The following is a 14,050-nucleotide window of genomic DNA, read 5'->3' on the forward strand; positions in this document are numbered from 1 at the left end:
TGTGGTTTCACTCGCAACGTAGATTCCGATGAATGAACGGAAAATACTTTTGCAGCGCGAAGCCATCAAGCGCGGAGTAGGGGAGCAAGCAACAGGTGATTATCTTTTGCTTTTTCCCTAACTTTTCTCTCTCATTCTACTTAAATTCCAGTCTTCGCAAGTCTTCTGAACACAACCTATTGTTTTCTAAAGTTCTGTCCAAGTTTTAGACTCAAATTTGAGTTTTTAGTCCAAGTTTGGGCCCTCCTTGGCGTCGCCGCTGGCTGAGACGTCACGTTAATCAATGATAAACGTTCCTATCTGTCTATTAAGCACATTCTTTTAACAAATACCAACCGCAGACCGCTTCTAATCATATTTTCATCAACGAATTAATCTTAACCGGCTTAACTTTGCAACTATTTTCCCCTTCCGTGGCCCCACCGGCATTGTTTAAGTACACTTGCCCGAACTAATTAATACACACATTTTCACAAAGCCTGGCTAACAGAAAAATGTCAATATACAAATGACGTGACGTTCAGCCGACGACATCCCAAAATGTCATTATTCTTTTAGTGAAATTGCAGTCGAAATAATGAATGGCGTGCTAATGCCATTGTCAGCTATAGACGTCAAATCCCTTAAAGACACAAGTCGTCTAATTTAGACAAAATGGCGTCCAGTTTTGGGCTTTTTAATTGGGAAAAGCCTTGTTTCCCAACATGTTAGCTCACTTTGCACGGAAGCCAAACTCATTCTCCTCCCTTGGCCTCTCTTGCCCATGAAAAGCCTCCCCCCTCTCCATCCCCATCAACCCCCAACATCTCCCCCAATAGTTTTCTGGGTCAGGGGGGAGGAATTCCCCGCCATTGTCAATCGGGCTACTGAGCAGCTTTCGTTGACATTTTTTTTCAAATGTTTCAGATCCGTGGCGTTCCATCTCATCGAGTCTGATTGAACGTCTGCCATCGTCAATCGGAAACGTGGATGTGGACGTGCACGGGCGTGCTGCCTCCTACAGGTTAGTACACGTCTTACGTTGGGTTCCAACTTGCATTCTTAATTTTTATCGGGTTGCACACTCAAAATCGCCATGTTTGGGGTCCTTTACTACTTTTTTAGAGGCAAATCCATTGAAAAAAGGGGAGAACCCATGGCTCACAAGCCATATATGGCTCTTTCGATGGGTGCACAGGCTCTCGGCTAAGCTGTAAGCTAACATCTACCTCTAGTAACCCTACTTTTTTCCTCATTAGACTCCCCTGTTCATGCATAACTTTTACATATACTCAATACATTGATTCATTTTCTGAACTGCTTATCCTCACAAGGATTGCAGGGGGTGCTGGAGTCTATCCCACCCGACTTTTGGCACACGGTGGGGGACACCCGGATTGTGTGGACAACCAATCGCAAGGGCACACAGAGACAAATAGCCAATCATAGTCATGGCTATAGGACAATTTAGCATAGGATTAGCCTAGCGTGCATGTTTTTGGGACGTGGGAGGAAACAAGAGTACCTGGACAAAACCCACGTAATCCCGGGAAGAACATGCAGTTCCCGTGGATCGAACCCAGAAGCAACAAGTTGTCTTGTTTATTTTTCCACGGGGTCTCTGGGGATTCGTAGGCGCGAGACAATGGTCTTCGGTAGCTAATGTCTGGGGGTCCACAATAGTCTTGATGAATAGTCGGAGCGAACCAAGTGGTCAGATGGGCGGGGGTGGAGGAGGGGGATGGGCAAGTGGAAGTACTTGTTGTTGCCCTGACCTTCATTTTTATTATTTTAGGGGCTCCTTCGTAGAATATCTTTATCCTTTAATTCCTTTATTTTACACTTCACGTTCCTCAAAATTTCTTCTAGACTCTTCCGACTCACCTTCACTTTTCTATTACATGATAATCTCTTCCACGGATAAACCGCACTCTTAAAATGGTTAAATTTTACAATTTCTCGCGTATAAGCCGCCCTCTCATTCACAATTTTTACGTCAATATTTATGGTTTTAATAGCAGGTACAAATGTCTTACTTTGAGGGAAAAATATGAAACTGAAAATAAACAACAAAGAGTAAATGTTACTTTACACCTACTGGTGAAAATGATTATAGCAATTCTTATGCGCATACAAGCCTTAACATTGATTCAGTCATCATTTTTTTAGTTACAAATACAGCTTCTATCCGATAAAATACATTTACTCCTAGCTAGGAACAATTTAGCGTACTATTAACCTAGCATGAAAGTTTTTGGAATGTGGAAGCAAACCGGAGCACCCGGATAAAACCTTCACAAACATGCAAACTCCACACAGAAGGACCCACTTGAGATCGAACCCAGAACCGTGAGGCTAATGCGCTAACCACTACACCACCGGGCCGTAATCAGCATGTAAAAATAGCGTGACTTTAAATTTGCGCCAACTGTTTTATTCATGCGCCACACGTTTACGTGATTTATCCGCCTCTTCGGCAGAGACGCCAACGCAGTTGATTTCCCGCCATTAAACTCAACGACAGCGACGGCGGAAAGAATTAATGACGATGAATAACGGACCCCCATTTTAGCGACGCGTCTTCCGATAGCCCAGCGCTAACTAACGGACATTAAATGGGCCTAAACCGGCGACGGCGTCGTAAAAAAGCCAGACCAACGTCGACTGGGAATCCCGCCAAGATGGCCGATTGTAAAAGTTTGCCTCTCTTCCGGGTCAGAAAGAAAGAAAGTGGGTGAAAGGTTTGTTTTTGGGGGGGAGGGAGGGGGCACCCCAGTTGGCATGAAGTCGACTCAATTAAAATGAAAATGTTCCCCGCCTTCTGCTTTTGTTCCATCGGAATATGAACAATCTAAAGTGACATGCTCGGAGGGGGGTGCCGAGGAGGGGTCGCGAGCCAGCCGCTCCTCCCCCCGCCAGTAAATGAGGGGGTTATGTCGTCACTTTTTGGTGTTGTGCCAGGTTCTCTCATTTGGTGGCCGTGCCCGTCCTGCCAAGTAAGCGTCCCAGCGTGACCCGTTCTTTTCACGGCATCGCTGGGCGACGGAATTCCACAACCGGGGGTTTTTCGGAAGGAAGGAAGGAAGGGTCGCATCACAAAGCGTATCGTTGCGCAACGTGTGGCCTTTCATTTAATCGTTAGTTTATTTACGTTCTACTTTGAGGGGTGGGTTTAAAGTACCAACTAGCGCACAGGTGTCAAAGTGACGGCCCGGGGGCCAAATGTGGCCCGCCGCATCATTTTGTGTGGCCCGGGAAAGTCAATAATGAGTGCCAACATTGTGTTTTAGGATCAAATTAAGATTAGTAAAGAGTAAGAGTATAGATATATTACATTTCCTGATTTTCCCCTTTTTAAATCAATAATTGTCATTTTTTAATCATTTTTTTCAGTGTTTTTAGGTAAAAAATCATTTTGTAAAATCTAAAAATATATTTAAAAAAAGCTAAAATAAATATTGCTTTAGATCTATAAAAATGGAATATTCAGGGCTTTTAATCCAGTTTTTTAATCCATTTATAAAAAAAACATCGAAATATTATATCTAAAAAGGTCTATGCACAATGAGGAGGAAAAAAATAGACCATTTGTTTTATATTATAGTTTTTATTTGATTCGAAAACTGGAACAGATATGTTAAAGTTGTACTTGTGTAATGACAATCCAATTTAAAAAAATAATAAAAACAAACATAATAGGCTTGGGCTGTTTCCTAAATGTTGTCTCCCTCTCTTTTCTTTCTCTCTTGTCCAGCGATGCATTTCCAGGAGTGGTTGCAGAAACTGGGGGCCAACGTGGGACTGAAAATGTCCCCGTCGGAGCAGAGCGCTGCGGACGGCCTCCTGCCGGTGTCCGCTCACTCCTTGTCCTTGTCCACGCTGTCCCTGCTGGGTTTGGGAGCGTTGGCGTCCCTCACCACCTACTGGCTGCTGACCCGTCCGCACCCCACGCCGCCCCCTTGTGACCTTCGGGCGCAGTCCATAGCCGTGGAGGTACATCCGTCATATTTGGATCCCTATGTGGAGGCTTGTGGCGTTCTTTTTATTTTTTTAAACACTAATGGCGCTCTTTTTCGTTGCTAACTTGCCTTTTTTCTATGCTAGCAATGCCCTTTTTTCAACGCAAATCCCGCCCCCTTCTGATTAAAGCCCCGCCTCTTTCAACACAAGCCACACCCTTCCCGACAAAAGCCACGCCCCCTTTCCAACGCTAGCGGCACTCTTTTTCCAATGCTAGCTTGCCTTTTTTTGTTTTTTTTCTACGACAGTGGCGTCCTTTTTTTCCCCACTACCCTTTTTCTGACGCTAGGGGCGCCCTTTTCCCGACACATTTTCGAGGTTAACGCCATTTGATTTTTTGAGGATAGCGGCATCTTCTCTTGGAGGCAAGCAGCGTCCATTTTTGGTAGCTAAGCTAGCGGGTTCCTTTCCATTTCAGGGCGATCCGAGCTGCCGGCGCTCGGCACTGCTTCCGGATGATTCGCCACTAGAGTTCTACCACCCCGACACCAGGACGGCCTACGACATGTTCCAGAGAGGCCTGAGGATCGCGGGTGAGTTCTTTCAAATTGCCAGTCAACGTTTTTTGTCTTGTAACCAAAAATATTCACATTTCCATTTGTTGTCCTTTTTTCAAGGTGATGCGCCCTGTCTGGGCTTCAGGAAGCCAAGCCAACCCTACCAGTGGATATCCTACACCCACGTACGTGTGACACCACATTTCCACTTACCACGTTCAACCTCACCTTGTTGCCGAGTCTAACTCGTTCCTCCGTTGTCTTTTTTGGGCGGCGACAGGTGACCGAGCAAGCACAGGCGCTGGGTTCCGGTCTCCTGGCCAAAGGCTGCCAGCCCGGCCCTCAACAATTTGTCGGTATATTCGCACAGAACAGACCTGAGGTAAGCGGAGGCTCCTCAATTGAATTGAAGGGACACGATCCAATGCGCCTTTGTCTGAAAAGATAGAGCAGAATCCCTTAATGTCGACACATTGCTGGGAAACTAGCTCAGAATGATGAAAAATGTCTTTCAGTATTTATACTAGTTGTCTAGAATATTTTTCGCTCATTTTCAAACCAAGTTAGCGGAGTCAATGTTTTGTAGACGCCCCTAGTGTTGGTAAAGTGCTACTACATCCAGTCTAAAACTACATTTTTTCCATGTCATCAGCCGACTAAGTCAAAGTAAAGGTTCTTCTTTGTCTCCCTCTGTTGGCGGAAGTGGATTATCACCGAGTTGGCTTGCTACACGTACTCCATGGCCCTGGTTCCTCTGTACGAGACACTCGGGTTGGAGGCCATGGTCCACATTCTCCAACTGGGTGAGAGACGTCCCTAAAATGAGATTTAGGAAAAAAAATTCAATACAAAATGGATTCTGTAGAACTCACTGCTTGCTCATTTTCAGCCGAGTTGTCCGTGGTAGTGTGCGACCGCGAGGAGAAGGCCGTCTCGCTGTTGGAGAACAAGGAGAAGGGCGTCACCCCCAAACTCTGCCGTCTGGTTCTGTTCGAAAACGTGGGCGTGGCCTTTGTGGAGAGGGCCAGGGCTTGCCAGGTGGAGCTTCTCCATTGGACACAGCTCATGGTAAGTGGACAGTTGCCGTATTCTCTGCACTATAGCGTGCAACAATAAAAAAACTACGACGATGAATTAAAAAAAAACAGTGTGTCTTATAGTGCAGACAATACGCTACTCTTTTTGCATTGATCCTCACATATGTTCACCTCGTTGTAGGATCTGGGAAGGCAGAACCTTAAAGAACCCGTGGTGAGTTTTGTCATCGTCATGAAACGCTAAAAATCTAATTTGTACGTACAAAAAGGAACCAAAAAAAGGGCTTTGTCAAATTGCCTTGCTAATTTAGGATTTTGGTGCATTTTAGCCCCCCGGGCCTCAAGATCTGGCCGTGGTTTGCTTCACCAGCGGAACCACAGGTAGCGTTTCATGCTAATGCGCACTAGCGTGGACTAGCTTAGACTTAAGTTGGTTTTTGTTGATCTACAGGCAAGCCCAAGGGAGCCATGATCACCCACGGCAACATCGCCTCCAACACATCCTCTGTCATCAAGATCCTGGAGGTTCGTCATTGTTTTTTAGATTTTACAAAATGCTTTTTGAACTAAAAACACCAAAAGAAAAAAAATGATTAAAAAATCATATTATTGATTTAAAAAGGGGGAAACCCAGAAATATAAATTACATCATTTGAATTTGATCCTAAAACTGCAATTTGGGAAAGTTTATCGGACCGGATAAAATAACTCTGTGGACCAGATTTGGCCCGCGGGCCACCACTTTTACACCACATCTGGAAGGTTGCATTCAATTCGGAGCAGTTCAAGTAGCCTAATTTTTCGGACCATAAATCGCACCAGACCAAGAATACACGATAAGGAAGAAATTAAAAAAAATTACAAGACGCAGTTTTTGCAGGGCAATTTATTTGATCAGAAAGCAAGAAGTAACAACATACATTAGAATAACACGCCACTTACGGAATGGCGGCATAAATATCATCGTTTTCCTTCCCCGCCGTGCACGGCGCTTCGATTAATGGAGCGTTGGATTGGGCCGCGCCGCTTCTACTAATTGGCTCTTGATGGACTGTCTGCTAGCGCTCCCCGGAGGCCTTTAATAATTTGTCTTCCTTTTCTCTCCACTAGGGGTGCTTCGTCATCCGACAAGAAGACGTTTCCATCTCTTATCTGCCGCTGGCTCACATGTTCGAGAGGATGATTCAAGTGAGCTCCTTGTCGTCCTAAATTTTGCTGGGAATGTTAGAAGGTTAAAATACTGGACGCCCGTGAATTTAACATGAGCGGTCACTAGAGGGCACTCTTGTTCAATTCATTTCTGGTTGGAAAAAAAATACCGTATGAGATGGTACTTTTTTGATTTAAAATAGAACTGAAAAAAAGTCGGTCATCTTATATTCGGGATCTAGACATTATACCCATTGACAACGCTAGATGGCGCCAGATAGTTTAAAATTGCTGAACACTGGTGCTTTTGACATTTTGTTTTTTTATCACATTAGATGGGTTCATTTACATTTTAAAAACCAGAAGCTATTTATTTAAAAATGGGATTTCACTTTAGTTGACACATTTAAATGTTCAGATATTAAGATGAGGTAAAATCACATTGTTATAGTCATTCGTCTCATTATTTTCTGTCTAAAAATTGAATTTGTTGTTGAAAAAAATTATGGAGTCGTCTTATAGTCAGGCCAATACGCTAAGCTAGCATTTGACGGACATTGTTTGAAACCACTCTAGGTGTCCATGTTCTGCCACGGCGCCCGAGTGGGATTCTACCAAGGCGACATTTCCCTCCTGATGGACGACATCAAAACCCTGAAGCCCACCTTCTTCCCGGTCGTACCCCGCGTGCTCAACCGCATCTACGACAAAGTGCGTTTCCCAACAATTACGCAAGTCTATTATTATTATTATTATTATAAATTTACTCTTCCTCAGATCCTGGGCTCGGTCCGATCCCCGCTGAAGCGAGCTCTGCTCCACTACGCCGTTAGGCGGAAGCAAGCCGAGCTCAGCGGCGGCGTGGTACGCAACAACAGTCTTTGGGATAAACTGGTTTTCAACAGGATTCAGGTGAGTGCAATTCAACGTAAGGGGCCTCAACTCATTGGAATTGAATTGATTTATTCTGTTTACAGGCTAACTTGGGAGGCAACCTACGCTTTGCCCTAACTGCCTCGGCGCCCATTTGCCCCAAAGTGCTCTCGTTCCTCCGGGCCGCCATGGGGTGCTTCATTTTTGAAGGCTACGGGCAGACGGAGTGCACCGCCGGCTGCACCTTCTCCATGCCGGGGGATTGGACCGCCGGTGAGCTCTCCTTTCGACTATTATTGCGGCTAACTAGATTAAACATGCATTCAAAGTATTTTAAATTCAAAATTCAATAGCCTTTATTGGCATCATACAAAGCTGTGTATAACGTAATTGGTGGTGTTACTTCAAGCTTTTCAAAGTGTTTTACAAGTAAAAAAATAAAAACAAATAGTATAAAAAGGCACATTCTGCCGCCTAGGTGAATTGTAAAGTATTGCACAGATATTTTAGTAATTCACTACGCCGGAATGTGACTTTTTTATACTACTATTTATGGTTTTATTTGTTATTTTTACTCCCTATTAAATCTACTAATATGGAGTTTAAAATTGTCAATCAGGGTGGGCTTATACGAGAGAAATTGTCAAATTCAACCATTTTAAGCGTATGTTTTATATGTTAATATGCCAGAAAATAGCCAAAAAATTGATTTTGCACACAGTCAACATACTTTATTTACATTATGGCACTGTATATATTGTTAATATCTTTGTTTTTCAATTTCAGGACATGTTGGCGCTCCTTTACCTTGTGCTAAAGTCAAGCTGGTGGACATCCCTGACATGAACTACTTTGCAGAAAATGGCGAAGGAGAGGTAAGTGGCGTGCATTTCAAAAGTCCACTCCGTTAAATGTGAGCCTATTTTAATATCCGACTGCTTTTCAGATCTGCATCCGCGGCCCCAGCGTCTTCCGAGGCTACCTGAAGGACCCCGAGAGGACGGCCGAGGCTTTGGACGCCGACGGTTGGCTACACAGTGGGGACGTGGGACAATGGCTTACGGTAAATTTACACAGCGCTAACACACTTAAATTTTCAAGTTTTGGGAGCCTAGTAGTGTTTGTTCAAAAAATTCAAGCACAAGTGTCTCATTTTCTAGTAATTGCTTTATTCCAAGCCGTCATACCTGCTAAGAAAGTTAGCCTAAGACACTTTTTGCCTTTCAGAATGGGACATTGCGCATCATTGACCGGAAGAAGCACCTCTTCAAGCTGTCGCAAGGCGAGTACGTGGCTCCGGAAAAGATTGAAAATGTCTACACGCACTGCGCTCCCGTCCTGCAAGTCTTTGTGCACGGAGATAGTTTACAAGTACGTAGCACTCACCCATAAAATGTCACCTCGCAAAGAATTAAACTCTTGTAATTTTCTTTCCTCTGCACTCAGTCTCACCTGGTGGGCATCGTGGTCCCCGATCCGGAGGTTTTTGTAAGCTGGGCCAAGGAGCGAGGATTTGACGACTCTTATGAAGAATTGTGCCAAATTCCTGTGAGTAAAAATACTCTGTTAGAAAAAGTAGTTTGTTTTTGTTGGGGAGGATTAAAAAGAAGTTGAATCTTTTCTACAGGATGTGAAGAAAGCCGTGTTGGAGGACATGAGAGCTGTTGGGAAGGAGGCGGGGCTTAAATCTTTTGAACAGGTAAGCAACTCTTCAACTTATTTTATCGCAGTCTAAATTTTAGTCGGCTCTAAAAAAAGCTATATTACCCCCTGAAAAGTAGAAATCAGAGCAGCCATGATTTAAACTGCCAAAAGCTAATTTTTTTAGCGCCGTAAAGTTAGCTCGACATTTTACAAAGTGCGATTTCTAAACGATATTAACTTTAATTCCGCCCTACAGGTGAAAGAACTCTACCTACACCCCGAGACGTTCAGCGTGGCTAACGGCCTCCTGACGCCGACGCTAAAAAGCCGCCGGGCCGACATCCGCCGCCATTTCCAGGAGCAAATCGCCGCCATGTACGGCGAACCGACCCTCGTCTGAAAACCACATCAATGCTAATTCTTACCTTTATCACTCCTACTGATCCTCACTTTTAACATGTACGTATATCGCTATGGATATTAAAAAAGGGACCAAAAGAATTGTCGTGCCGAACGAAGGCTAACTTACTTTTTAGCGTTTAGCCGCAGCTTACCTTCTTCTCTCGCCAGATTCCTTCCTTATTTGGTTTCATAAACCTAATTATGCAGCCTCCTTGGATTGTAAATACACGTTGGCTTCTAACCGATTAAATGGGAACGTGAAAAAGTGGCTCACCTGTCTTTGTCTTGGGTTTGAAAAACGCGGTAGTCGGTGAAAGGAAAACGCAGAGTCCAAAAGTCCGTTTTGGCATGGATTTCATTTCATTTTCTGATTGGACATGAAAAACATTGTTGCGCGACACAGCAACAGTTTTAAATGTAAAAAAAGGAAAAATTAGTATTAAAAATGTACTCACATTGGAAACAAATTGCAGTGGAACAATATTGATTGGCACATAAAATTAAACAAGCAGAAAATAAATAACAAATTGAAAATATTCCAGTTTTGCCAACAAATGAATCATCACTAGGAAATTATGACTACAAAACGTTAAGATTAGTCATTTCTACACAAAATATTTACATCAGAACTTTGTTTCATAAATAGTAAATTAGCGATTTAACCCCAAAAGCGATAAATTGTTATTACTAACGAGCGACTCTAAATGATATGTATTTGACTTTGGAGGGACTGTCAGTTAAAGTAGAAAAAAATAGACAGTTTGGACGATTATGCTGCTTTGCCCGCAGAGGGCGCTCTAGCTTTAGTTTTTGTTGCAGACCCACGAAGGGGAAATTATTACAAATAAAATACTCAACATGTCAGATATGGTAAAACAAGATTAAAAGGTTCAAAGTACTACTCGAGGTGATACACTCAGCTGACATAAAACTATGGCAAAACGTAGCACATATTTAGTAAGTAAAATATGAATTATATCTATGTTGAGGAAGTGACAATTTCTACTAATTAAAAAAAATATTGTAACCCCTAGTGTCTATTTATGGGATGATTACATCGAAATGATTTGCCGGGTCTCAATTATCATTATTATTATTAGTTAGTATATTTTTTTCCAGTTAGCGCAGGAACAATAAAATAAATCCTTAAATTTGCAAGATAATTTAACCATTACATTTACTGGATATTATGGTATAATTTAACATATTTCTATTTTATATGAATTTATAAGACGTGGAAAAATAGAATCAAATCAAAATGGATTTTAAGACTAACTGACAAAAAAAACTTTAAAATTACAGAATTGAACTTATTGCTACAGACATTGTTACAAATATGTAAAATAGATTTGAAAAGGGAGAAGCGGCTGCTGCCAGACTCACCGCGTCCAGATAGATGGGACATCTCGCCAGCGGGGCATGGCAACCCAAGATGACGTGACCTTTTCCAAAATGTGCCGCTTAATTTGCCCATCTTGTGAACATCATCTTCTGTTATGACCTCCCCAAAAAAGTCAGTCGTCAGCCACGATGGAGAGGGCGCGCAACTCGTTGAGCTTGGCCTCGCTCTGGCGCCGTCTCTCCTCGTCCGTCAGGCCGGCTCTGTCGATCTGATCCGTCAGATCGCTGAACACTTTGTACATTTCCGTGAAATACACCACCTGCCATCGGGACGGAAAAAGAACACAGACACGCTTACTTCAAACCTGTTTGCAAAAAAAAATGCGACCTACACTCGAAATACAGGGTGTCAGACTCGGGTTAGTTACCGCGGGGCGCTTTAACGTCAACTTGATTTCACGTGGACCATTGTAGATAGAATATTTAGATTATTTCTCAATATAAATGGATTAAAAGAACTAGATTAAAAGCCTTGAATATTCAGTTTTTTTATAGGTCTGAAACAATGATTATTTTAGCTTTTTAAAAATATTTTTTTAGATTTTACAAAATATTTTTTCAACTAAAAACTGAAAAATTGATTAAAACATTACAATTATTAATTTAAAAAACTGGATTAAAAGCCCCAAATATTCCGTTTTTTATAGAGCTAAAACTAGCTTTTTTAAAATATATTTTTAGATGTTGAAAAATGAAAATGATTAAAAATTGACAATTATTGATTTAAAAAGGGGAAAAAATAATCAGGAAATTTAACATACATCTATACTCTTCATTTGAATTTTATCCTAAAACTAAAAGTCGTGATTGACTTTCTCGGGCCGCACAAAATGATGCGGCTAGCCACATTTGGCCCCCGGGCCGCCACTTTGACACCAATCCTCCAAAACCAATTGGATTTTTTTTGCTAGTGTTTTTTTTCCTAGTCTGAAAAATACACTACATACAAATAGACGTCGTCGGACAACTTTTTTTGGGGGGGCGGGGCCAATTGAAAAGATTGCGTCGGCTGGCCGGCCGGCCTGGCCGCTTCAAAGGGCAGATGAATGAGCAATAATTTGCTTTTCTAATTAGCAGCGTGCCGCCGAGGAGGAAGAGGGAATCAAAGTGGGCTGGACGCAGCTGCCCATAGAGGAGGTGGGCTCGGCGCCGGACGGGGGCCAGACGGGGCCAGACGGGCCCCCCCCCGGTCGTCCCGTCCCCTCCGTTAATCCCGTTACGAGCGCCACTAACCTGCGCTCGGATGAGGGCCTCGAAGCTGGGCTGGAAGTAGTCGATGCGGCTCTGGTAAAACTTGGGCATTTCGTCCAACAGCTGCTTGTTTTTGCCCTCAAAGTCTTCGCGGACCGGTCGCAGTTCCTCTTGGGCCTATAGAGGGCGACATACAGAGACATTTATTTTGAGTACATGAGAAATAAACACCAAATGAACAATGAGGGTTTTTTCAATTGAACAAATAACGCTACATTCTACTTTCATTTGATCTTTTTCTGCATTTAAAAAAAAAGAAATCTTGTTTATATTAGTGGAAATATTTGACCAACTCCCCAAAGGAAACAAAAATCGTTGGATTGCAACATGGAAAATTTGCTCCATTTTGAACAAAAGTCACCCAGCTGACATTTTTTCAATATTTCTTTTTGTGGAGAGAAGAATATTTGCCTAATTCCCACGGAGAAGGCCCACCAAAAAAGCCTATAATCACCAACGAGTGCGCTAATGTGCCTTGACTTGGCGGTGAGTGGTTTTCAGCGCCAAAAAGTGTGCGGGTGTGCAAATACATTTATCCGTGGCTACTCTGTCTACCAGAGCCACCACAAAACAGTCCGTCTAATTCATACATGGGCAAACTACGGCCCGCGGGCCACATTCGGCCCGCTAGGCCTTTTAATACGGCCTGCCGACGTTGTCCAAATAATGTTTTTTGTTTTTCCCCAAGATGGCGCAGTCCTGCGGAATCCAGTGTCAGTAGCTGTGTCCACTCTTATTTGTTTTTGGTGTTTTCCAGCCCCTCTATCTTTTTGGAAATTACATTTTAATATTTCTTAATACATTCCTTCTAACTTTATTTTGCACTTTATACATTTGACTTGAATGATGAGTGATGAGTATGTTAATACTTTAGTCCTTTTTTTCTGTTTATGTTTCATATGTACCGTTAACGGATGCACTTTTTTATATGTATCCTATCTTGTGCTGACCCCGCCCATCTGTCACATTTTTAAAGTCAATGTGCCCCCCCTGATCTAAAACAATGTTTATTTTAGCTTTTTAAAATATATTTTTAGATTTTACCAAATGATTTTTGAACTAAAAACACAGAAAAATGGATTTAAAAAAATGACAATTATTAATTTACCAGGGGGGAAAATCAGGAAATTTAATATACTATCAAATTTTTAACATCAATGTGGTCCAAAACTTTGCCCACCCCTGGTCTAATTCAAACATGTCTTTTCCCCACATTGCGAAATCAAATGTTGCATTTTCGCCGAGGCTGTTCTTTAACTACGGCGGGATTCAGAGGGCAGGTCGGCATAAAGTCAGATTGTGCGAGTCTTTGTTCCCCTGACGCTGCTTTTATTTTATGCTTGTCCGTGTGTGTGTGGGTGGCTAACTGCCACTGACTGACTGACTACATGGTTATGCGCGTTAGCGCCAATAGCTTAAGCGACGCTATCCGCAAATGCTCGTGCTCGGGTAATGGCCTCGCCAGCGTCCCAATGGATGCGCTTTTTAAAAACTCGACAGCTCGCTGGCTAGCGTGGGCAACATAGCCAGAGCGCACCTACTGGACTATTTTAGTCGTGGGCGTGTGTTTTGACTGGTTACCTGGTGCAGTTTGACCATGGCGGGCCCGGTTTTCTCTTTCTCTTCGTACTTTTCCACCTTGGACTGCAGGCGCTTGTAGTCCTGCAACGTCTGTTCGCGCCGCTTGACCGCCATGTTTAAGCTGGGGAACACGCCGCCGTACCTGAAGAAAAAGAAGAAGAATTTAAAAGGTGAAAAGAAAAAAGCATGATGCGTTCCATTTGTCATCAATTAGCA

The 14,050-nt window shown here is 42.9% G+C and overlaps 2 protein-coding genes across 4 annotated transcripts in view; one reads left to right on the plus strand and one right to left on the minus strand.

Annotated features, from left to right (window-relative positions):
• Positions 1-9,869, plus strand: acsl2 (acyl-CoA synthetase long chain family member 2). 2 transcript variants are annotated; one of them, XM_077714751.1, is made up of 21 exons: positions 1-95; positions 907-1,003; positions 3,734-3,972; positions 4,418-4,532; positions 4,617-4,681; positions 4,777-4,878; positions 5,200-5,299; positions 5,386-5,564; positions 5,715-5,747; positions 5,863-5,914; positions 5,985-6,058; positions 6,644-6,721; positions 7,259-7,393; positions 7,460-7,594; positions 7,660-7,828; positions 8,342-8,430; positions 8,502-8,618; positions 8,783-8,926; positions 9,002-9,103; positions 9,183-9,254; positions 9,456-9,869. In XM_077714751.1, exons 2-21 carry the CDS (start codon positions 970-972, stop codon positions 9,597-9,599), a joined length of 2,178 nt encoding a protein of 725 aa, XP_077570877.1. In that variant the 5' UTR covers positions 1-95; positions 907-969; the 3' UTR covers positions 9,600-9,869. The 2 variants fall into 2 exon arrangements, with proteins under 2 accessions (XP_077570877.1, XP_077570878.1); XM_077714752.1 differs by having other exon boundaries at positions 52-88; positions 904-1,003.
• Positions 8,765-14,050, minus strand: part of bin3 (bridging integrator 3) — a 21,583-nt gene continuing 16,297 nt past the window's right edge. Inside the window, exons 7-11 of one of the 2 annotated variants that reach the window (XR_013326064.1) lie at positions 13,835-13,976; positions 12,236-12,370; positions 10,985-11,262; positions 9,876-9,968; positions 8,765-9,101 (exon numbers count right to left, since the gene is read on the minus strand). Coding sequence is in view for 1 of the 2 variants with exons in the window: in XM_077714754.1 (XP_077570880.1) it covers positions 11,116-11,262; positions 12,236-12,370; positions 13,835-13,976 (424 nt within the window). In the remaining variant the exon portion in view is untranslated. The other variant, XM_077714754.1, reaches the window with a different exon arrangement.

This window comes from Stigmatopora nigra, chromosome 4 (assembly GCF_051989575.1).
Source record: "Stigmatopora nigra isolate UIUO_SnigA chromosome 4, RoL_Snig_1.1, whole genome shotgun sequence".
Lineage (NCBI taxonomy): Eukaryota > Metazoa > Chordata > Actinopteri > Syngnathiformes > Syngnathidae > Stigmatopora > Stigmatopora nigra.

Excerpts from the sequence above, each read along its gene's own strand:
- acsl2 (XM_077714751.1), top strand. The coding sequence starts at position 970 with ATGTGGACGTGCACGGGCGTGCTGCCTCCTACAG. Across the intron at positions 8,431-8,501 it reads CAGAAAATGGCGAAGGAGAG|ATCTGCATCCGCGGCCCCAG; the intron begins GTAAGTGGCGTG and ends ACTGCTTTTCAG. Across the intron at positions 8,619-8,782 it reads ACGTGGGACAATGGCTTACG|AATGGGACATTGCGCATCAT; the intron begins GTAAATTTACAC and ends TTTGCCTTTCAG.